Below are 25,735 nucleotides of genomic sequence, written 5' to 3' on the forward strand. Positions count from 1 at the left end.
AGAAAATACCAGAAAGATGTTTACCTGTGTTTTATTGACTATGCAAAGGCATTCAACTGTGTGGATCATAACAAATTATGGATAACATTGCAAAGAAAGGGAGTTCCAAAATACTTAAATTGTGCTCATCTAGAACCTGTACATAGACCAAGAGGTAGTTGTTTGAACAGAACAAGGGGATACTGCATGGTTTAAAATCATAAAAAGAGGGTGTCAGGTTGTATCGTTTCACCATACTTATTCAATCTGTATGCTGAGCAAATAATCCAAGAAGCTGGGCTATATGAAGAAGAATGTGGCATCAGGATTGGAGGAAGACTCATTAACAATCTGCGATATGCAGATAACACAACCTTGCTTGCTTGAAAGCAAAAAGGACTTGAAGAACTTACCGACGAAGATCAAAGACTATAGCCTTCAGTATGGATTACACCTCAATATAAAGAAAACAAAAATCCTCACAACTGGACCAATAAGCAACATCATGATAAATGGAGAAAATACTAACATGGTCAAGGATTTCATTTTACTTGGATCCACAATCAACACCCATGGAAGCAGCAGTCAAGAAATCAAATGACGTATTGCATTGGGCAAATCTGCTCCAAAAAGGTTAAAAAGCAAAGTCATCTTGAGGAGTAAGGTATGCTTCACCCAAGCCATGGTCACCTTGAGGCCTAAAGTGCACCTGACCCAAGCCATGGTGTTTTTAATCGCCTCATATGCATGTAAAAGTTGGACAGTGAATAAGGAAGACCAAAGAAGAATTGATGCCTTTGGTGTTTTTGAAGAACATTGAATATACCATGACTGCCAGAAGAAATAACAAATCTGTCTTGGAAAAAGCACAAACAGAATGCTGATTAGAAGTGAGATGATGAGACTTCACTTCATCTACTTTGGATATGTTATCAGGAGGAACCAGACCCTGGAGAAGGACATCATGCTTGGTAAAGTAGAGGGTCAGTGAAACAGAGGAAGACTCTCAATGAGATGGACTGACACAGTGGCTACAACAAAGGGCTGAAACACAGCAAAGCTTGCGAGGATGGAGCAGGACCGGGCAGTGTTTCATTCTGTTGTACATGAGGTCACTATGAGTAGGAACCGACTTAATGACACCTAACAAAAACGTTATAAAGGAGCCCTCGTAGTGCAGTGGTTAAGTGCTCAGCCGCTAAAGATTGGCAGTTGGAACCCACAAGCTTCTCCATGGGACAAAGATGTGGCAGTCTGTTTCTGTAAAGATTTATAGCCTTGGAAATCCTATGGGAGCAGTTCTACTCTGTCCTACAGGTTCACTACGAGTCAGAATTGACTCGACAGCAACGGGTTTGTTTTTTCTTTTACTATGTAGTGAAGAAGCCCTGGTGGCACAATGGTTAAGTACTCGACTGCTAATCAAAAGGTCGGCAGTTTGAATGCACTAGCTGCTCCATGGGAGAAAGACCTGGTGATCTGCTCCCATAAAGTTTACAGTGTAGGAAACCCTATGGGGCAGTTCTACTCTGTAGAGTCACTATGAGTTGGAACCGACTTGACGGCACACAACACCACTATGTAGTCAATACTTTCTTTAGAAGTTAAAGGTGATAACCTTTTTTAAAAATAGCAGTTTGATTATAAAAGTAGTATGTTTCATGAGGAGCCCTGATGGCACAGTGGTTAAACATCTGGCTGCTAACCAAAAGGCTGGCAGTTTGAATCCACCAGCTGCTCCTTGGAAACCCTATGGGGCAGTTCTACCCTGTCCTATAGGTTCACTATGAGTCAGAATTGGGTTCAGGTTTATGTTTCATGAGGTAATATGCTTTTATGCAATTTTCCCTAGTTTAATCTTATAAGAAACACACCAAAAATATAAAATCAACTCCACAACTGTCCTCTAAGTAACAGCAACCAAAATCAATTTACAGAAACCCATTTAAATGCAAGAAGGGTAAATGGCAAAGAAGCTATGATAGTGAAATGGCAAATTCATGGAAGAAGATGAGGAGGAACATGCTGCTTCATAACACATTTATGATAAGCCAAAATTCCCAAAACATTGGCCATCACCCACCAATTTGGCCGTCCTAAACACCCTGAATTTCAACTCCCAGAAGTAGAGTTTTGGAAATGAACATTCCCTGGAGAGCCCTTTGTGATGAATGGCCATTGTTCTTTTGAACTTTTTATATGTTTTGAGGAAATAACCGTACTTCATGAGCTAATGAAATGTGCTGCATGAACAACGTATTTTGAAAAAGCTGATGGTTGGCATTTACTTTTGGAACTCTTCTAACTCTTAATTTGAGAGATGTTTTAGATACACATAATAGTTAAATGTATACGATATTAATGAGACACTACATGTGATGCCAAAAGGAACCCTGGTGGTACAGTGGTTAAGTGCTCCGCTGCTAACCTAAAGGTCACTGGTTTGAACTCATCAGCTGCTCTGCAGGATGCAAAAAGAAGAAAGATGTGCCAGTCTGCTTCCACTAAGACTACAGCTTAAGAAACCCTGTGGGGCAGTTCTGCTCTGTGCTATACGGTCTCTATGAGTTGGAATTGCCTCAGTGGCAAGGAGCTTGGTTTTTATTTTTTTGGTATATGTGATGCTACTAGCTTAGAGTCTGGTTCAGTGAAAATTCTCAAAAAATATTTACTCCCCAAACCAAGTTTAATTTTCCCTACCACAATTTTCCTGCACTCAGTGCATGTAGCAATCTGAAAGTTACTCCCCTGCAGCCGTGCTTCCTCTCTTTTCTCCCAGGTCCTCAGAGCTACAATGCCCTGGCTCTGCCCTCCACCTTTGGGTTCAGGGACAGCTGTTCTTTTTGCATATGCCAGTGTATGAGCCTGGGCCTGGATGCTGGAAAGTGGTCATTGGGTCGTTCATTGTCATTGCGTGCTGTCGAGTCAATTTTGACTCACAGCAACCCTATAAGACAGTAGAATTGCCCCATAGGATTTCTGGGTTTCCAAGGCTGTAATCTTCACAGAAGCAGACTGTTACATCTTTCACCTGTGGAGTGGCTGGTGAGTTTCAACCGTCAACCTTTCGGTTAGCAGCTGAGTGCTTATCCATTGCACCACCAGTCACTGGGTAAACCCGCTGCCACTTAGTCAATTCTGACTCCTGGTGATCCTAAGAGACAGAGCAGAATTGCCCCACAGGGTTTCCAAGGCTGTAATCTTTACGGGGCAGACTGCCATGTCTTTCTCCCGTGGAATGGCTGGTGGATTTGAACCGCCAGTCTTTTAGTTAGCAGCCAAGTGCTTAACAACTGGACCACCAGGGCTCCTAGTCACTGGGTAGTGGGAGATAAAAGGGTGAAAAATACAATAGATATGAACGAGTCAGGGTACCAATGATACAAAACTACTTCCAGTTTGAACAGTGTGGAGACATGAGAAAACAAAAAGCAGCAATTTCCAAATTCAAGCTGCGAGGACATTTAAAAGTGACTCCCTCAGTGTAGAATTGTCATGTTAGACTTGATATCACAGTAAACGGATGCTTTGGACTAAAAAAGCTCATGGTGTATAGTATAGGTAGCTCCAAACTGGCTCCTACCGAGCAGAACGTTATTCATAAATATACAGTGCCAATACCCCACTGAAAGAATGTCTTCATTGAACTAGAAACGGTGCCCTCACAGATGTCGACATTTAAACTGTTAAAACATGAACTGAAACTGCAAAAGAAGAACTTGAAATATATTTAGAGAAAGAAAAGGAAAGTGAAAAATAGGGAGAAAAAGTCAACTTTATATAGAAAGTTTCCAAAGTTTTTAATATTTTCATCACTGAGCACTAGTCCATTTCTATTCCTAGTCTTCCACGGTTTTCAAAAGAATGAAGGGATAATTCATACGTAACATTTTACACCAAAGGAAATGGCACTCATACAGTTAATATTACCATATTCAGATCAGGGACCATCTTCCATTGCATAATTTTTGAGAAGAATTCAATGCAGAAATGAACTTGATTTAGATAGGAAGGGATACCCTAATAGTTTTCATATGCACAGCAAAAAACTAGGATTTCCGGAATTTATTTTACATAAAGTTGAAAAGTTATTTTGCTTTTAATCTATCAAAACATGGTACATACTCCCAACACCCCATGTGAAATTCACTGCACTGTCTATTAGACAGAAACATGCACACTGTGAAATAACTGAAACCAGAAGGAGGAAGGGGTTCCTAAGATTCCTCTCTGCTCGTTTTTCCAAAGGTGGACTTTGAAGTTTATGCCTCTTCTTAGTTACTTTTCCTATGAAATCTAACTGTCCCATTTAATTTCAACTATAAAGAGGAAACCAAACCAAACCAAACCTCAATGGTGCAGCACTTTAACTTCTTGACTTCTTCTAAGAGAAAGCTTAAAAGGCAAGTCTGCTGCCAACCAAGCAAGATCATCCCCCCATTTGCTGGTAGCCAAGTCTGAACCGGGACAGAGAAGTTGATCTCTGAGACTTTCACATTTGTCCTAAGGAACTTTAAACCCTTCTCTAGAAACACGATAGCAGCTTCACACTTTCATTTTATTCTTTGGATTTATACTGGTGCAATCATCTTCATAAATGAGGATAAAGCTCTTTCTCCCCTCCACTGGGAAGACACACATGCAGTGGGTTTATCTTCCAGCATTAGTGAAGGCTTTTTCTGAGCTAAATGGGGTTGTGGCTGAGAGTTGCTAGCCAGGCCTATATGGTCTGTGGTAAAGAAGTATGATTTTTTTTTTTCCCTTGCAAATTAACTGTCTTTAGCCTTTCCTGCTCAGGCTAATTTGTCAGTTCCACATCCTCAACTGGATCCCTTAAATGCCTGGCATATCTCGGAGGTAGTCCTGGACCAAGTCCTTCTCCTTCACTGTACCCTCACCCCTGTGTGATCTCATCCATTCCCGTGGCGGCAGATACCACCCATGTAGGAATGACTCCCGCAGTTGTAACTCAGCCCTGACTCTTTTCCAGATTTATTTTGGTAAATGCATTCAAGATTTTTCTTTTTGCAGGCATCTCAAATGCATCGTGTGCACAACTGAATCCTGGGTTCCCATCTGCCCCTCAAAGTGTTCCTCATCCAGTCTTTATTATCTCAATGATTAGCATAGCTTCCATCCATCTGCTAATCCAGAGACCTGGGAGTCATCCACCATACCATCCTTTCCCTCACCCAGTCCATCACCAAGTTCTTTCCATTCTACCTTCCCTCAAATTAACTAAATTCTATCCATTTCCCTCCCTCCATTTCCACTGACACCAGCTGGGCCCAAGCCCTTTTCCAATCTTTTCTCACATAGCAGCCAGAGTGTTTTTTTTTTTAATGTAAATTAGAAAATGACTCTCCACATAAAACTTATCACACTTCCTTTATAACCATCATGCTTTCTGGTTCCTGAAATCACCCTATTTGCCTAAACTTTTATTGCCTGCCTCTTCCTACTAAAATCCAAGCTCTACGAGAGCAGGGCCTCTTTATAGCGTGTTCACTGTCATCCCCTGGGCCTAGAACAGTGCCTGGGTACACGGTGCTTGTGACCAAAGCAGAAGTCAATTTCCCCATCTCTTCACCATACTTAACTACTACTCTACGAAAACATGTTGGCATACAAAACCAGTTTTAAATACATAGGTGGATGTTCTTGTTTGTTTTTAAAAGCTAGAGAAGCAGGTATTTGTTTTACCTTGCTAAATACGTGGTTCCCTTCCCTCTAAATGTACTGCAGAGTGTGGTTTCTTTTACTGCCATCTATCAGGTTTTTCAAGGGGAAAGATGCATTGTACACAATGGGAAAATGTCAGAGGACAATGATACAAACATTTAGAGTAAAAGCAGGTGTCAATGGTTCTGACTTCAACTGCAGTGGAAGATTAAACACATGCCCACCACTATGTCTGCCGGGCCCTATGTTTTAAACATGTAGCAGAAGGATGAACCCAAGGAATGTCCTGGGAAGCAACTAAAATGGGCATAGGAAATGTTCTCAAATGAAAAATTTCTGAAAGCGCTGACTCAATGTTTTACCTATTAAAATGAATTCACTTGTGTTTGGAAATATACATGTAAATTGTTGACTGATTAAAAAATTATGTCATATGTCAAAAACGTACTAAGAATAACCACTATGTTAAAACCATCCACAATTATAAAAATAGGATGTAAATGTGATTTTATACCTGCTTATCTTACTTTCCTCCCTCTGTGTCTGTATATCTCCTTCGCTGGCTTAATCGACACTGTATTTTAGCAATGTCTGCTGTAAAGTAAACTGATATTCAGGGAAATCCTGTTTTTAGCATTGATAATTACAAGTTGAAGATAAATGTTGATGGTGAAAATATACTGACATCTGTATGAAAGAAAAGATGTGCTTGGAACGCAAAAAAAAAAAAAAAAAACTACCAAAAAAAACCCCAACTTTTAAAATATTAATTAATGAAAAAACGATAGTATCTGAAAATTAACAAAAATGTTCCAAATAACTACTCTTACTAGGAAATTACTAATATAGCAAAGAACTCAAGTCACTTTCTTTACAACCTCACCCGGAAACATATAATTTTTTCACCCATCAAATTTGTTAGACTTGGAACTTTTAAATGGTGACTACAGATGCACATATCATTGCTAATTCTTGCCTAGTTCAAATTAGATCCCGTTGGCCCAGTATTAGAAAGATGGAAAATAAAACAATCTGGAAAGCATGCCTGGCTGTTGTGACCTGTTCCTTAAAGTTCTTTAAACAAACATAATACCTCAGCTCTTTTGCATCTGGATAACTCCAAATCTAAATGAGGCTTAATAAAAAGGCAGCTTTGGGGATAAGAAAGTGGCCATAATGAACCAGAAACACAATTACAAGGAGTCAACAGACTAAGAGTTGATCTTCCTACACTGGGATTTGACAGCGCTCCAGAAGAGCAAGGAACACTTGGAATGGCTGGTGATGTATCTGTGTCACCATCCTCCACATTCAAAATTCTAAGTGGAAAATTCAATAAGATAGAAAAAAACAAACAAACAAACAACAAACAAATAAACAAAAAGTGCAGTAGAGGGGAGAGAGCTGTAGCCAGGAATAAGACCTGTGAGCAGGGGGCTCCACTGGAAGAGTCAGGAGCAAGGACCACGGCAGCAAGCTGGAGGCAATCTTATCATTCAGAGAAGAAAAGACAAGTCCTAGGCACTTTAACCCATAAAGCGGCCTTAAGTCACACAAAAGGCCATCATACATTAAAGTCTTGGGAGACTCAATATATCTCGGGTCCTTAACCTGGCAATGAATCCAAATTTTGGTGTATATACATTTTCCTGACTCCAAGGGTTACGAACCAGTGGTATGCATCACCATAGTGGCAAGTTAAGTCATTTACTGTTTCATGCCACCTACAGAAAATTATGAGTTCATTGAAAAGGGCAACACAGTAAAGAAGACATATTGAGGAAAAACGGCGACTTTGAAATGGGTCTCTCCCCTCAAAAAAAAAAAAAACAAAACACTAGGTGTCTTTTCAATGAAGTACTAGGCATCGTCTAGCATACACTTTGGGTTATTGGATTCATTTTATTGTCGCTTACTTGGTTATTTTAAAACTCTGTAAGTTGTAAAAAAAAAAAAAAAAAAACTGATAGTATTGGTATTGCAAATGGCTCTTGTCCCTAGAGACGCAAATGAATTTTGTCCAGTGGATGTGCAATTGAGTCCTGATTTTCTTGTTTGCCTGAATATATGTTTCTTTTAGGATTCTCCTTTAACCTACTGTAAGATTTTACTGGTTCCCTCCTTATCCAAGTAATAGTATTTTTAATTGCCTCATATGCATATGAAAGCTAGCCATTGAATAAGGAAGACTGGAGAAGAACTGATGCATTTGAAGTATGGTGTTGGTGAAGAACATTGAGTATACCACGGACTTCTGGAAGAATGAACAAATCTGTCTTGGAAGAAGTACAGCCAGATTCATTTGCTCCTTAGAAGTGAGGATGGCGAAACTTTGTCTCATGTACTTTGTAGATGTTATCAGGAGGGACTGGTCCCTGGAGAAGGACACCATGCTTGGTAAAGTATAGGGTCAGTGAAAAACAGGAAGACTCTCAATGAGATGGACTGACATAGTGGTTGCAACAATGGGCTCAAACATAGCAACGATTGTGAGGATGGCGCAGAACCAGGCAGCATTTCATTGTGCCGTACATAGGGTTTCTGTGAGTCGGAACTGGCTTGACAGCACCTAACAACTCCTTGGGGTCCTGGTGGCGCAGTGGTTAAGAGTTCGGCTGCTCACCAAAAGGTTGGCAGTTCCAATGTACCAGCCGCTCCTTGGAAACTCTATGGGGCAGTTCTACTCTGCCCTATCAGGTTGCTATGAGTCAGAATCGACTCAACAACAGGTTAACACAACTCATTAACTAATGAGTTAAGTAAAATCTTTGACACATGTTCATTTTGCATTTGTCAGTCACGAACTTACTTTCTTAAAAAACATACCTTTTAACACACATTAGAAATTTTTTTTCATCAAAAACATTTAAAGTAAAATGACTGCAGTGTAAACCTTCAGTGCACTAGAGTGCTCTTTTCCCATGGCAACTTATTCCCCTGGGGTCTTGGGAAAGTAACAGTACTTATAAAGGCCCAAATACTCTGTAGCTAATAGTTCCATGAACTGCCATACTGCTCAGAGAAATTACTGAGACTCAGTTTCCTCATCTATAAAATGGGAATAATGATCCCTACCTCTTGGAGTTGTTCTTAAGATAAATGAACATGGACCATATATAAGTTTGTCATACAATGCCTGGCAAAGAACAGCTTTCTCCACAGGTTTGTTTAAAAGGCACAACAAATTAAACTTCGAATACATTCTGATGCTCTTCATTATTAAATCACGTTTGTTCAAAATTAAGCAACTCCTTATGAAAGTATTAAGGAACTGAGAAATGCAGTGTCAGATAGTTGTGTGAAAATAGGGACCTCAAATAATTCAGTTAATAAGGAGGTACACTTTCTTTTCCATGATGACATTAAAAAAAATTTAACATATATTAAAACTTTCTTTATAAGGGAATTACTTTTTTTTAAGACATTGAAGTTCTACAAAGACTCTATCAAGGCAGTGCAAGGGTATTTTCTATAAAGAAAAATGACCCATAGAGAAAAGAATGGAAGCCTACCCTAAAAAAAACAAGAGCAGAAACATGTAAAGCTGTGCAACAGAAGCAAAATGCAAAGGAAATGGGCCAGAAACAAAGCCAAAGTGAAAACCCACAATTAAAGCCACAAGGCAAACAAGATCACTCCAAAGTCACAGCATTCTCAGTAGGAGTTTCCAAAGCCTCCCTGAGAACTAGACACCCAAAGGCAGGGCAGGAAGCCAAGTAAGAACAGCATGAATGGAAACAAAAGACATGAGAAGTTCACAGTCCTGAACTGTAAAGTTGGGTGAAATGTAACTTCTTGAACCTCAGTTTTCTCCTCTGCTAAGTAGGGGGTCATTTCAAGTTGGTGTGGTTTATTTATTTATTTTTTAATGAGTCATCAATCTGAAAACACCTAGCAGTGTGCCTGGCTCATGAGAGACCACAAATGAACACTGAATTTTATTACTTTATTTAATATCACTTGAAACAGAGGTACAGGAAGTCAAACCCACTATTTGCACATACTGTGTTCTTTCTATTCATTTCCCGTCACATCCTCCATTTTTCCAATTTGTGGACAAGAAAAATTATGTCCTGAAGAAAGCACTGTGCAGTCTTTCCCTGTGTGATCTCAGGCTGTTTTTCTTGCTGTAAATTTGGAATCTCTTTATCATGATCTTGGGTTTGAGTTTGTATCCTTTATTCCTATGGCTTAGTTTTGCGATGGTTTTGAAAATGTCATTTCCTGAGCTTCAACTCCTCTAACTTCATATCAGACCCCATCCTGGTCTGTTTTGGTCAATTTGCGTCAGGAATCATGCGATGCCTTGATTGCTTTCTGCACCAAATAAACTCTGACAAGATATCCCTGCTGCCTCTAGGTCCACTAAGACCAGGATTAGAAGAAAGTTTGGTGATATTTATGTGAAGTGGTATGGTTGGGTCCCAAAGACTGTCAGTTCTGTAAATGTTAGGACAGAGGTTACAGGAATAGAAATGACTTTGGCTACCCAAAGTCAGACTGAGAAGTTTGCAGCCTAAGAACCCACTGGCTGCCCCAGGCGATGATGATGATGATGACAATAATAATAGCAGCTTCCTTTCTTTTAACTCTTACTACATCACCCTCGGAACTGCCCAAAACTCTCATTATCTTACTGAAACTTCACAACAAACCCAACAGAGAGGTTATTATTACCATCCCCATTTTACAGATGAGGTAACTGAGGCCCAGAGAAATTAAGTTACTTTACAATTAGGAAGTGGCAGAGCTGAACTTGAACCCAGATATGTCCAACTCCAAGATATTTTCTTAACAATTATACAACACAAACTTTAGAAAAGGGGCTTCCTCTTGAAGGTTTGCAAAGACCTAATCATTTTTGACTAAGTGAAGTGAGATTAAAGAAAAGAGAGAGACCAGGTCTCCTAGGGGAGAGGAAAGGGATTCCATAAGAAACATCAACCCAGCTGGGCTTAGAATAGCCTGTGTTTCCAGGAAAGATCCTGAGCAGTTTTAAAAAATTTTAAATTTAATTAAAAAAAAAAAAAAAAAAAAACCACTTACATGATTCAAAAGGCAGAATATAAATATATAAAATGAACAGTCCCTTCCCAGCTTTGCCACCTGACACACAGTTCTGACTCTAACCCTTGCCCCCAGAAGCAACAACTTTTCTTAGATTTTTGGTATCCTTTCAGAGCTTTTTTTTTTTCCTGGCATAGATAAGCAAAGATATGAATACATACTGAGCAGTGTGAAGACATCTTAAAGATTTGCAATTAAGAAATGCAACTTTTGCACGATGAGAGGGTATACACTGTGTAAGTGTCCATGACTCCATGCATGACTCTGACATAAAATGGTGAAATGCTGGAGGCACCTGCACTATTTACCTGTCTTTGTTTCCATGCATACAATCACAGTAAGAGGGCTTCACTGAGAGTTAGAGGTAGTGAGTGGTGAGAGATAGGTCTTATTTAATGGGGGTAAGTGAGCATTAGGACAAGGGTGATCATAGAGTTTATCATCCAAATGAGATGTCTTTGAGAGTGAAAAGGGTGCTATTAGTGATTACACCATGACAAGATACCCATGACTGTCCCAGGGGCTTACGGTCACTCTACTTTAAAAAGAGAAAGGGTCAAAACAAAGGATTACCTAATACTTAGATGCCAAGAAATTTCTTGGGAATCCCAGAAGAGCATTAGCCAGCTTTTCTTCCATACTACATTAAACAAAACGCTAGATCTTCAAAAGTTAAGAGTCATATATAGAGAGGAAAAAAAAACTTCTGTGAGCCAAGTGAGCTTGGGAACCAGTAAATGCTAAGAGTCCGTGGGAAACAGTGTATGCTAAAGTTCCCTTTGGAGATATACAAAATGCATTAATAATATTAAAGGCCATGAGGAGCAGTGTAACAAAGAAACATTTTACTTTTGCTTACCCAAGTTTCCAAAAACTGTTTCACAGGGGACCCATCAATGAATTTGTAAAATACTGGCATAGAATAAGGTCAGTGAAAATTACTGGCTAACAACTTGCTTTGAGTTCTTGTTTTCCCTCTGATAACAATTCTCCCTATGGAGTCACAACTATCTCATGCAAATGGGCAAGACAGGTAGGCGGGCAAAGCCAGGGAAAGCTGTCTTTACCCGCAAGTGATCAAGAGTCAGACTGTCTGGGTCAGAAGCCTGGCTCAGTCACCAAGTGTCCTTGCCCCTGGGCAAATTACCTAAACTCTCTATGCCTCGGTTTCCTCATCTGTAAATGGGGACACCTCACGAAGTTGTTATGAGGATTGAATAAAAATAATCTATGTAAAGTCCTTAGAACAGTGTCAGATGCAAAATAACTGGGTCAATTTCTGTAAGCTATTATTACTATTGTCATCATTATTGCTATCCTTATAATTAAGGTAGGTAGTGTTGAATTTCTATTGGTTTGGGATGACATAGGTCTTATGATTAGGTCTTGTGAAATAGGCTTGAGGGGAGAAGAGAGAACATTAACCTAAAAGACATGAATCATTCAACAAAACTTTTGTTGAGTGTTTATAATGTATCAGACACTGTGGTTTCAAAGATAAATAACACTATCCCTCCTCTCAAGGCACTCAGCCTAACATGAGAGGCAAAATACACCACCAGTTCTATAATAATAAAAAAAAAAACCCATTGCCGTCAAGCTGATTCTGACTCATGGCGATCCCATGTGTTACAGAGCAAAACTGAGCCCCACAGGGTTTTCGTGGCTATAATCTTTTATGGAAGCAGTTTGCCAGGTCTTTCTTCTGTGGCACCACTAGGTGGGTTCTGAATTGTCAATCTTTTGGTTAGCAGCTGAGTGCAAACTGTTTGTGCCACCCAGGGACCTAAGTTCTATTATAATAGGAACATGTAAAAACAATGCAATGGTAGCAGAGGGATCATCAATTTTGTTGGATAGGGTGATGTAGAGTAGATAGGTTTGAGGAGGGTTTCACAAAAGAGCCCTGGTGGTACAGTGGTTAAGCATTTGGCTGCTAACCAAAAGCCTGGCTGTTCGAATCCGCCAGCCACTCCTTGGCAACCCTATGGGACAGTTCTGCTCTGTCCTACAAGGTCTCTATGAGTCAGAATTGACTCAAAGGCAACAGGTTTGGTTTTTTGGTTTTCACAAAAGGAAACTGACCCAAGAAAAGCCCCTTGAAGAAAAAAGCTCTGCAAGGCCCAGGAACTACTACAAAGGGAGTAGGTTTTCAAGAGTGTTTTGGCAGGGAGAGAACAGATATAGCAGGTACCTGGGGCAGCATTCTCAGAGTTATGGTCCATCGGTAGCAGAAGTGCCCTGGGCTTCTTAGGAATACAGATTGCCTGACTCTGCCCCAGATCTACTGAATCTGAATCTCCAGAACTGGAGCCTAAGGATCTGCGTTTTTAACAAGCTTCCTATGTGATTCTGAAGCACAGTAAAGTTGGAGGATCATTGCTCTGAGGTGTCCCCCTAGAACTCTACTCAAATGTTCAAGTAGATATACTTCGGCCACAAAGCATGCCGTGAGTAGACTATGCACAGATGTAATTCCCTCTCAGAATTTGTTCACCAAAATACAGATAGGAGCTGGTGCATGGAATCTGGAGCAAATGTTTTCCAATGAGGTCTTATTTATATTAAAGCCTCAAGGAATTTTTGATAACGTATCCAAAAGAATAGAAAAATTAGCTTCTTTAAGATGAGACTTTACCAAAATTTGAACAGGCTCCAACTTTATCACTAGGCTACATACAGGTTTGAAATTAAATAAAAATACCCTTCAAATGTTTATGACAAAACTGACTTTGGTGAATTATTCCTTTTCTTTTTAAACTAAATGAATCCTTCCTTATTATGTTTGATTAGGATGCCTTATGCTTTTCTTAAAGACCTTTCAGTTAAGCTGGGCTTATTCACATATTTTCTTAAGGACATCAAGCCCTTCCACTGTTGATATAATTTAATCTTCCACCAGAAGGTAGAGGAAAATCTTCTAAACAAGCTCCAAGATTTCCTACAATTTTCCATCCCCAAGTCTCCCATCCTGCCAGAGGCCCTGGCCCCAATGAATATTTATATTCACGCGTTGCTCAGAAAACCAGGGACAGATTTCAAACTCCAACACACCAGAGTGTGTGGGCATTAATGGTCCACACACCTCTTCTGGTCTCATCAAGTGGCTACTGGCCACCTAACAAAGCCAAGCATACAACAAAACAACAGCTGACGCTTGTGTAGTACTCTACAGTACGCAAAGTGTCTTCCCCTTCAAATGCATTCACTGTTTGGTGTTTTTATTACTTAACCCTGAGGGAGCCAGATGAGAGAACTGAGGCTCAGAAGTCAAGTGACCTGTCCAAGGGCACATAATTAATGGCAAAGCTAAGGTACACGTGCCTCCTACTATAGCACACAGCTGATCTGAGAAAACTGAAATTAAGTGTTCATTGCTTATGAATTTTCTATCAAATGACATGATGTTGCTGAACCAGCTGCAGATTCCCACTTCTCAGAGCACGTCTGCTCCCCGAGACAAAATAACAACTTGAACCAAAAGGAAGGAGCACAGGTGTTACATGTCAGGGAACAGAAACTAAAGAACAGCAATGTATCTACCCTCAGCGTCTCCTTCCTAGCATTCCTGCTCATCCTTTAAGGCTCAGTTTAAACAGCAGCTTTTCCAAGAAGCTTTTCCAAATCTGATGGTCAGAATAAATCTCTCCTTCTAATGTAATAGGGCACTGGTGGGTTAGTGGTAGAATTCTCACCTTCTGTGAGGTAGACATGGGTTCGGTTCCTGGCCATTGTACTTCATGTACACCCACCACTCATCTGTCAGTGGTGGAGTGGTGTTGTATGACGCTAAACAGGTTTCAGCGGAGCTTCCAGGCTAAGACGGACTAGGAAGAAAGGCCTGGTGATCTACTTCTGAAAATCAGCCAGTGGATCACAAGGGTCTGATCTGCAACCAATCATAGGGATGGCGCAGGACCGGGCAGTGTTTTGTTCCATTGTGCATGAGGTCACCATGAGTCTGGACTGATTTGATGGGAGCTAACAACAACAATTTTCTAAAGTGCTTTTCTGCCTAGTGGGATAGTTAAATCCCCATCTTATTTTAATTGATTCTAATCCTTGATGCCTAAGGTACCATGTCTATTCATCTCTGTATTCTTCAAAGTGTTTAACCTTCCTGTTGGCATGAAGTAAACTAAACCCCAGTGCTCTCATCTGCCTCCAATGGAACCCATGAATATCTTTCACAGCAATTCATGAAGATGTATCAGGAGATGAATTCAATTCTTGTATGTAGAGCTTAACAAATGAATTTACTTGTTCTCTATGGATAAAAACATAACCCTATATGTGAAATGTAAAATACTTTTTGTTCTAAAGGAGAGGAATCTTATAAAGATTCTTTTATAGAATTTTCTTTTCTTGTCTACAGGAGCCCTAGTGGCACAGTGGTTAAGTGCTCAGTTGCTAACCTAAAGGTCGGCTGTTTGAACCCCACCAGTCACTCCACGGGAGAAAGATGTGGTAGTCTGCTTCTGTAAAGATTACAGCCTTGGAAACTCTATGAGGCAGTTCTACCCTGTCCTATAGGGTCACTATGAGTCAGAATCGACTGGCTGGCAGTGGGTTTTGTTTTGTCTTCTTGTCCGCTGCTTTCCTCCCCTGTCCTCTGCCAGAACATACAGAAAAACCACCCACTTTTTTATGAAGAAGTGACCATATTTATATTCAGCTAATTCAATCCCTACAGCAAATGTTCTGGAATCTTCCATGCAAATATCGCAAGCCCATCTGTTTGACTATTTTAGGATCAGTAACCTCTTGGCCTCTGCTTGGGCATCTCTCAAATATGCATCTTGGCACAACCTCCCAACATTCTTGTCACAACCTTTCCCCAATAACTGTATTAAAACATTAAGCTACTCAAGCATTTTATAGTATGTCAACATCCTAGGGTCTAGAGCTAGTTAAAGGAAATGGTGGGATAGGATTTCCTGGGCCTTCATATGAACTATCTCATTCCAAGTATCAAGACACATCGAAACTCTGAAATTCTAGGATAAAACCCTGAAAAAAAACCCACAGGTTTACAGAAGCAGCATTGCTCACCACTAAGTATTTCCAGTGCAACATTTAAGTTCTCTGTGTAGTAGTTTCTACCCTTCTGTCTAACCTTTTCTCCCCTACTCTCAGGCATCCCCCTGTGTTTTACTTAGATCAGGATGCCTTATGGAGGCTGTAACCTAAAAACCCCATTGTTTGGCCTGCACAATGTTGTAAGTCTTAGAATTAGAGGTCCATGTTTGGTCCATGTTTGTGCAACACCCAGCTCGCAGAAATAAATGTGAACGTATTCCAGAACCAACCTATAGAACTCCCACTGGCTGGTTACTCTCCTAGCACCCAGCTGTGTTCCTGTATGTCAGAAACCCAAGGATGTGTGTGGGTTCCATGGATGTTAGAGATAATTTGTTTTCATAAAACTTGTTATTTAGTTACAGACTTCAGGAAGCTGTATTTGAGCACCAAAATCTCCCGCTTACTCCTGCAGAATGTGTTAACTGAACTGAGGTGCAGAGAGATGGTAAATTTGCCAACAGGAGAGAGTTGAACCAGGATTTTCCATACCAGTTTGGAGCTCTACACAGTAAATAGACGTATGACAGAAAAGCCTTCTCCCATTCATTTATTCAACAAAGTTTTATTTGGCATGTACCTATTGTGTGCCAGAAGTCCCTGGATGGTGCAAATGGTTAACACACTAGGCTGCTAATGGAAAAGCTGGAGGTTTGAGTCCACCCAGAGGTGCCCTGAAAGAAAGACCTGGAATCAACCATTGAAAACCCTGTGGAGCACAGGTCTACCCTGACACACATGTGGTCGCCATGACTCAGAGTCAACTTGACTGCAACTGGTATTACGCGCATGCCAGGCAAAGTGCCTGCGCTCAGGAAGCACAGATTCTATACAGGGAGACATAAGATACAAACAAACAAGTATAAAAATGTCAAATAGTGATAAGGACTAGAAGAAAAATAAAGCATATGGTGGGGGCAGGGTGTGAGAGGCTGGGGGTAGCTCTGCTATTTTATTCAGGGTGGTCTGTGAAGCCCTTTCTGAGGTGACATCTGAGCAAAAATATGAAGGAAGCAGAGGGGAAACATCTTGGGCTGGTGACCTCCCATTGGTCCTTCCCAAATACCACCTCTTCCATGAAGCCTTTGTTGACTATCTGTTTTAGAGTCGTTATCTGCTTCCATTTTTCCTATTAGAGGCTAAAGTCCTTGTGATTGGTTACAATTTATTATTCATCCCTTACCATAATAAATGCTCAATCTTTAATATGTATTTGCTAGATGATAAAAAAAAGTGACAGGTTTTTTTTTTTTTTGTTTTTTTTTTTTTAGGGGGAGGTTGGGAGACGGGAATGGGGAATACTGTTTTTTATAAAACACAAGTAAAATAAGAGACTATAAACAAATTATGTTACTGTTCATTAGGGATCACATTTCAAATATTTTTAAATGAGAAATGAGTATGTCAATGTAATCCTTTGGAAAAAGTTTATTCTAAATGGGTCAATTCGTAACAAAAAATCTGGTTTAAAAAACAAAAAACAGCTGCCGAGAAGTCAACCTCAACTCATGGTGACCCCATGTGTGTCAGAACTGTGCTCCACAGGATTTTTAATGGCTGATTTTTCGGAAGTAGATCACCAGGCCTTTCTTTCAAGAAGCCTTTGGGTGGACTCGAATCTCCAAACCTTTTAGTTAGCAGCCAAGAACATTAAGCATTTGCACTGGTCAAGGAGAAAAACCAGTTGCCATCAAGTTGACCCTGACTAATCGCGACCCCACATGCATCAGAGTAGAACTGTGCTCCTCAGGGTTTTCAATGGCTGAGTTTTTTGAAAGTAGATCACCAGGCCTTTCTTTTGAGGTGCCCCTAGGTGGACTTAAACCTCTAAGCTTTCAGTCAGCAGCCCAGTGCATTAAGTGTTTGCACCACCCAGGGATAAAGATAGGCATCCCAAAATCATCTCTTGATAACACGTGGAAATGGTAAAAATTATGGAATAACCCACATGCTGCATAGATAGTAATTCTGCTTTTAGGATAGATATTGTTTTCTTAAGATAAAAAAAAAAAAAAAAAGTCCATTTCTTCTTTAGGATTAATTCACAAGAAACTGAAAATTTAAAAAGGCATAAAATCTATCATTCTTCTCGTTTATTAAGAAACCTAAAGTTGAAGATTAAGTTAGGATATAATGTAATATCTGAAGTTTTATATTTTTCCTTTATTGAAACTGGCTAATTTACAATTATACTTAGAATAATTAAAATGATAAAGCCAAAAAAAAAGTAAGACAAATAGTTTTGCTAAAATAATTATAATCCTTCAATGTTCATGGCATATACTTGGTATATTAAAGTCATTTTTAAGTTGAAGAAAATAACTAAAAAGACCATTATAGTTGTTCTCCTGCAAGACTTGAAAAACATTTCCCTAAATACATTAACTTGCTGTCTTGGAGACGAATTACTTCCCTAATGGTAAGCATCTGAGCAAAATAAACTTTGGCAAATAACACAACATAACCAATCAATTTTATGACTAGCTGCCAAATAACAAAAAAATATTATCACTTCTCTAAAATAACTGGGCAGCCTCCACCCTTGTAGCTTTGTCTTTTTACCTACTCATTCACTGCTCCAGAATTAAGGCCACCATTCCACCTCTCACCACTTCTACCACGAGCCCTGTTGTTAGAGATGGAAGAGGCCTCAGAGACCACGGGCGGAAAACGGAGGCCCAGAGGTTAATATGGTGTCACAATCTGACACAATACCCATTGACTAGTGGTCCCTCACTGCTATGTGGAAAGGTACTTATGTTGGGATTATCAAAGGCAGTAAACAGAAATTACTCCATTTGAATCAGAGTTTACAAAGTTTTGGCTGGTAACATGTTTTGGTTGGGCTTCCATAATATTTTTTTTTTAATTGAGATAAAATTCATATAACATAAAATTCACCATTGTAACCATTTTAAATGTGTACAGTTTGGTGGTTTTTAGTATATTTACAATGTTGTGCAACCATCATCTTTCTATCTAATTTCAGAACATTTTCATTACCCCAAAAATGGGCCTCCATAGTGTTTACAATTTTTTGCTAATTAGTAGAAAACATATAAAATTGGGAGCTTTCACATAAAAATTGAAATTACTGGATTCTCAGGAAAAATTTGACCTCTGGCAACACTGGAGAGCCTGGGGCAGATCCTCTCCAATTTACCACTTGGCCATTCCTGTATTTGGTAATTTCCTTACCTGATTTAAATGACCAGGGGCATCAAACCCTTCTGAATCTTTCTACCCTAGGATCTTTGCTGAAATCTTTCTCTTCACCTGAAAAGCTATCCTGTATCTGTTGTTAGCTGCCACAGAATTGGCCCCCAACTCATGGCAACCACATGCACAATGCTGCCCCATTCTGCACCATTCCCATGACCAGATTAGACTGCTGTGATCCATAGTTTTTTCACTGGCTGATTTTCCAAGTAGACGGACAGGCCTTTCTTTCTAGTCTGTCAGGAATCAAACCCCATCTCCTACACAGAAGGCAAGAATTCTACCACTGAATCACCACTGTCTTTATCTTGTATCTAGCTGAGCAATATCCTAAACCTGTATCCTTTTGAATACAGGCAGTCCCTGGATTACGAACGAGTTCTGTTCCTAGATCTGTCTTTAAGTAGAATTTGTACATTAAATTGGACCAGTTAGGTACAGTTTGTATCTAATGTCAGTTAGTTAAATGTTTATCTTAGTATATAGTATATAGTGTACCTTTCTGTGCATAAAAAAACACATTAAAGAAACACTTCCAGATATACGTCTTTAAACGTAGTACAGTAATAATAATAATAATGTTTTGATATGCATCGCAAAGTAGTACCTGTTCGTTATTACGAACCATTGTATGTACCTTCTCCACAGTGGACGAGATACTTACCGGGCAAATGTTACCCCAAAAACTCAGAAGACTGTTTTGTAAAATTTTTGAAACCAATTAGATACTTTATTGTAGACTCTGGACTAAAATAATCTACATACACCTTGTCAGATTCCTGTCGTACATCTGTCTTTATACCCCTGCTGAGGAGAGTTTTGCAGTGATTTTTAAAAATTCCAAACCAGCTTCTCAATGCACCAAGACGTGTCTTGGTAGATGAGGTGCCCCATATGGTGAAAGATAAAAGGATAAATCCCTTTGCTCTATTCTGGGGTATTATAAAAGCACTGAATATAACTACCATTGAGAAGTCATTCTTGGTATGTTAAGTAACTGCAATCCTATTTAGGGTGGTTTTTGTTTTAAAGGGAAGTAAATACGTCTAACAGGCTGAGAAGGAGAAGTACAGTTTCAAGATATGTATTTCTGGAGGGGACCAGGTGTCATGCATGCCCAAGAAGAATCAATTCACACTACCAGGGTCAACTTTGTAGAGAGGCGTAGGACATAGATCTTCATAAATAAGTAAAACTCTTGTTAACTAACACATAACATTTAAAAACATATTAGGATACAATTTATAATGGCCAACTTGTATTTTTATGGCATCTGGGTTAATTTTCCAAGAGACTGGAAGCCATAACGCGCGCACGCGCGCGCGCGCGCACGCACGCACGCACGCACGCACGCACGCGCGCACACACACACGGTATATTTATGTCCACAAGAGTAGCAATGTTATTTTACCAACTCAAATGATTATCAAGATTTAAGGTCCTCTCTGTGTTCTTTGTTGATCATATCTAGCAGCTATTTGATATTAAGTTCTTGATGAAAAACAGAACTTTTAATTAAAACATTGTTTCTATGGAGAAAGGCAAACTACTTTACTGAAATGGTGCTCTCGATAGATTTCTAATAGTCTCACTGCTGTGAAAAGCAGAAAATATCTGAGGAAAATAATATTGAATTTTTCTCCAAAATGTGAGACAAGGTATATTATAAAAAATACATTGTATAGAGAGAAAAATGAAAGCAGTCTTCTGAATGTATGACTTGAATGATTTTCTAAATCTGAAAATTAATCTACCCCAACTGAACAGTTTCCACTTTAAACTAGTCTGCTGTTAATTTTTCAATTTATGCTATTCAGTTTACCCCTGCTTTGGAAAGGACAGTGAAGTGAGTTCATGGATTTGCCAAAAAGAAGGGCTTCTTCTCTCACGTTTTCAGCATCCATCTTTAACGCCATTTGTTGATCTTGGAATGAAAGAAACAGATGCTACTACTGGACATGAAATGTGGTCTCAGACAGTATTTTTAAGCTGTCATCTGTACAGTTAGTCTTTATATAGGCAAAGGACAAGTGCTTCTCTTTGCCTTTATTTCCCTTAAACATACAAATACACAAATGCCAGAACTCCACCTACATTCCAACAGAGGAAACATTCTACAGCAAATATCCAAAATGCATTCTGCCACATTTTCCCTGTTGGCGAATCAAAGTAAAATCTTTTTTTCTCTACATCCTACAGAAGAAAATAAAGCCATATACCATACTGTCTCCACCAAAATTTAGAAACCATGTTTAAACAAATTTTTAGGGACTCTACCTAACATCAAAGGGAATTTAATTCTTGAATACCAAGTTTGTAGCTTTGATGAGTAGACTATATTTATTTCATCAAGTTGGTGTTGTCATAAAATAGAGGCAAGAAAGGAAGCGACAGAATGCTTAGATAAAAGATTCCAGATTCCAAATGTAGGTTATGTTAATCTCCTGGTTCTCCAAGGTTTTAATGGCATCTAAAAAAGCATCCAGGGGCCAGGGATTGAGTCTTCTTCTCTTGAGCCGACTTATGGCTTACTGAATTCTTATGGAGGGTAAAGAATCTGAAACATGTTTATATATTTTTAAGTCTTTAGGAGTAACTGAGGCTGGTGTTGGGTCAGTAGAGGCCTCTAAGTAACAGCTATTCTTTTGCCTTTGTACTAAAGCATAGGAAGGGCCACTGTCTTGGGTTCTTCTGGTCCTAGAGGCAAGATTTTCTTTCCAGGCACAATTCAGGCCATTCTGACCAACAGCCTGTCTTTATCAACCGTTATTTGATAAAACTTCAGGGCATGCATGTACGTGATTAAGGAAGGCTGATGCTTTAATTTGCTGTCAGAGTTAGTCTGACAAAGTCCATTTGTCATCTTCTAGGTATAAACTAACAAATGAAAGCTATATTTTTAGTTGTTTTAAGAGCATTAAACAGTGTTCAAAGGCATCCTTCATTCAGCCCAAAGAGCTTTGTGTCTGGATTCACCCACCGTTACTCTGTCCCCCAATCAAGTAACACCTTCCTCCTCTCCAATCTTTCTCCTAAAAATTGCTTAAATAGACTTAAGTAGCAATAAGCTTCCCTAGGCTGATTCATACCCCAGTGGTTAGAACCCAGGAAGAACTCCACAAATGTACAATTCCAATGAACTGAAATGAAGAGATGCTTTTGTGGCAAAACAAACAAAAAACTAGTTAAAAAAAAAAAAAGTAAAAAAAACAGGCATTTCAAACGCAAGGATCTCTAGAACACTCCCTTTTCCATTGCTGCCGCCAGATATATCAGAAGGTTTTCAACAATAAAACACGTCTCACTCAAATGTGAAGGACAACTCACTTCAGTTTCCACATTTCAACAGAGTAGGAAGTTATCCCTGTCACAGATGTCCATCAGCCAAGACAGACCTGGGCTGATTTAAGACTTTCCCAGGGGTCTGTCTGCTCCAAGCAGGCTAGCTGTCCTGATTCAAAACAGAGGCTGGGAGGACTGAATATCATACATACACAGTGCCCCAAAGGGAACCGGCAAAAAGATCCTACCAGGCCTTCCCAAATGCTGCCCCATATGAACAGTGTATCATGAATATTCAGTGTGGTTTTAGCTGATTGCAGGCACCATGGATAGTACAACTACTTACTCACCTAAAAACCAAACAGCAAGGCCAGAAGCTTAATAAGTGTCAATGTTTGGATGATCCATGAATCTCATGAAAACCACAGAGGTTTTAATTCTGTAAAATACTTCACCTTCTGGACCATTGGTTTCTCCTTACACTTCATCAGTTATCAAGCATTTACTGTTTGCTAACAGTGTGCCCGTTATAAAAGTAGAAGAGTCTCACCAGCCACTTTCAGCGTCCAGACAGTCTTGATCATTGCAAAACTAGGGGAAATTAACATTACAGAGCAGGGAATTATTTTATTCAATGAAAGGTTGGCTTATGTAAACAGTTTCCCCTTTTTCCCCTGAAAGTGTGATACTAGAGCAGGTACAGGGAATTTGGAGCACAAGATCCCTATATTCTCAAAAGGCCAGATTTTTACCATGCCCTAATCTGAAGCATGGAGCCCTGGTGGTGTAGTGGTTAAGAGCTCGGCTGCTAACCACAAGGTTGGCAGTTCAAATCCACCAGCCGCTCCTTGGAAACCCTATGGGGCAGTTCTACTCTGTCCTATGGGGCTGCTATGAGTCAGAACTGCCTCGATGGCACCTAACAACAATCTGAAGCATAGCAGGAGCCACTTTGCCCTACCTCATCATGTAAAGGGAGGAGGAGACAATGACAGGGGCATTTCAGAGCCTCAGCCACTTTCTGCCAAGTACAGAAATTATAAAATTTATAAATTTATGGCAAATGAAATTTAGTTGGGTCCCTAAAGATGTTCCCCAAAATCATTACTGACTTTACCCTAACCAAAAATATTTGCATACATTTTGTATTTTAAATCATCATTCCCTGGCACATTTCTTATTTGAAAAACAAATATAAGCTCAGGGACAGACACCTACACAGAGTGCAAGGATGGAGAAAGCTAAACACCTTCTGTGTGTGTTACACACACTTCTCATCTAATAAATGCTGTGTCTAATTTAGCATTTCCACATGATGTGGTGTCAAGACTTCTTAAATACCTAAGACCAAAAAAAAAAAAAAGTTGCTTAGAATAGATGCAAGAAAAAAGGGATAGAAAGACTTCCGCACATTCTCACTACTTTCTAGCTTAAGTTGCTTCATAGAAGGTGAAGATTATTTCACTATTACCCACTTCAGGGTGGTGATGAATTTAAAGGAGCTAAATATAAGAGGTGAGACAAGGGGATAATATTGACTCTAGCAATTCTCATGACTGTTCAAATAACTTCTTATTTCATTAAAAAAAAAAACCAAAAAACAGAAAATGAGTTTCAATCTGTATAATAGAAAATGTCAGGTGAAGTGATTGCTTGGAAAAAATGAGAAAGCAAAGAGGCTGGCTTTGAACTCTGACACTTAATCAGGCATGTTGAAGTGAACGACGAAGATCTATTCTGTCCAGAAATCCCCCACTTTATTTTTAATCCTGGAAACTGGTTAGTCATATCTATACTGAATGCTTCCTGTTCAGCGGCATGCTGATGGCAACAAACTGCCAAGTTTAGTGGCTGCCTACATTTAGTCAATTGAGTCATTCATGCAACAGAAAAAACAGCATCAAATATTAAAAAAGAACCAAAAACTTAGTAACAGAAGCTTTAAAGATATACAATGAAAACAGGTTTGATTATTTCAACTACCATTAGGATAAAAAAAAAGGGGGAGAGAGAGAGAGAGAGAGAGAGACAGACAGACAGAAAGCAACAAGCAGCATCACCCTAACAGTCTATTTATTGGTAGTTTTTGTGATGTCCTAGCACCATTACCAAATATAAAAGCTTCCCCTCAACTCCCACCCTCTACAATTAAATAGTCCAGTTGGCATTCCATATCTTCCTTCATTTCCAAAAATGCCTGAGGACTCAGGGAACTCAAGGAACCAAACAACAAAATCAATTTATTCCTTCTTTCTTTTATTTTGGTCCAATTACGTTTTAAAGGAATGCAAACTTTATCAACTAGTCTATTCACCATAATCTTACATAAGAACTAGTCTTTGGGAAAAAAAGGAAAACAAGGATTGCAAATATGACCCCTTACCCAGCAACCCTGAGGGCTGTGGCAGGCTTCAGCTAGGCTGCCTCTCGCAATAGCAATTAAAAATTACCTTATTAACCCTTACACATGTTGAAACAAGCCAGCTAAAGGTCCACTGCTGAGAAACGCAATGAATACCTCCCCTACTCTCTGCCCTTAACCAGTTGCACAGAGGGGGCAATCCCAAAGCATGCAGGCATTGATGGCAAAGACATGGATGTCCTCCAGTACTTCTTAGGGTTATCGATCTCATCATCAAATCAGAGCTATGGTCAAGTTAGCCAAATAATTTAAACCAGTTCTATCCATAAAAACCCTCTTCCTGAAATTCTTTGGTGAGCCTGCTTACTATCAGGCTGGTTAATGAGTGAAACTCCCAGAAGTTAGGTACAGTGTCACTGGGAGGGAGGAAGGGCTCTCTACTCCTTTAGCCTCTCACCAAAATTTTAATGGCCTTCCAGAAAATGGATTGCATAATACACTGACAACTTTCTAATTCATCATCTGCTGCTTTCAAATTCTTTGAGGAAATCATTTTTATAACCCAGTAAGAAAGTTAGTGGAAACACAAGCCAACACAAAACAGCCCTCGCTCTGACAGCCTTCCTTTGCAGTTAGAAAAGCAGTAGCATTCCTCAGTGGCATGGCCTTGTTTATGGGTCCCTGCATTAATCCTGCTTGAGAAGAACTAAAGTGCTTCTGAGTCCTCCAAACGCCACCATTGTATTGGCTCCAAGTCTGTACAGTACTTTGGAGACTGGTGCCCTTCATAAAAACCAACTGTCCACTGAGTTGATTTGAGACTCGTGGTGACCCCATGTGTGTCGGAGAACTGTGCTCCATGGGGTTTTCAATGGCTGATTTTTCACATGTAGATTGCCGGGCCTTTCTTCCGAGGTGCCTCTTGGTGGACTGGAACCTCCAACCTTTTGTTTAGCAGCTGAGCCCGTTAACCCTTTACATTACCCAGGGACCCTGCATCTGTCATACTTCCTGTTAATTGCAAAATCAAAATTAACTGTCAAAACTTCCTACTCCAGTCACATG

The 25,735-nt window shown here is 39.6% G+C and overlaps 1 protein-coding gene across 5 annotated transcripts in view; it reads right to left on the bottom strand.

Annotated features, from left to right (window-relative positions):
- TNFAIP8 (TNF alpha induced protein 8) overlaps nucleotides 1-25,735 on the bottom strand; it is a 140,226-nt gene that overhangs the window by 8,376 nt on the left and 106,115 nt on the right. Inside the window, exon 2 of one of the 5 annotated variants that reach the window (XM_023731936.1) lies at nucleotides 22,859-22,899. The exons of 3 other annotated variants lie outside the window; for them this stretch is intronic. In XM_023731936.1, coding sequence (XP_023587704.1) covers nucleotides 22,859-22,892 — 34 coding nt within the window. In that variant the 5' untranslated portion in view covers nucleotides 22,893-22,899. Of the gene's footprint in view, nucleotides 1-22,658; nucleotides 22,799-22,858; nucleotides 22,900-25,735 lie in introns of those variants that run through there. One more of the 5 variants, XM_023731939.1, reaches the window with a different exon arrangement.

The sequence above is a fragment of the Trichechus manatus genome, unplaced genomic scaffold (assembly GCF_000243295.1).
Source record: "Trichechus manatus latirostris isolate Lorelei unplaced genomic scaffold, TriManLat1.0 scaffold00047, whole genome shotgun sequence".
Taxonomy (NCBI): domain Eukaryota; kingdom Metazoa; phylum Chordata; class Mammalia; order Sirenia; family Trichechidae; genus Trichechus; species Trichechus manatus.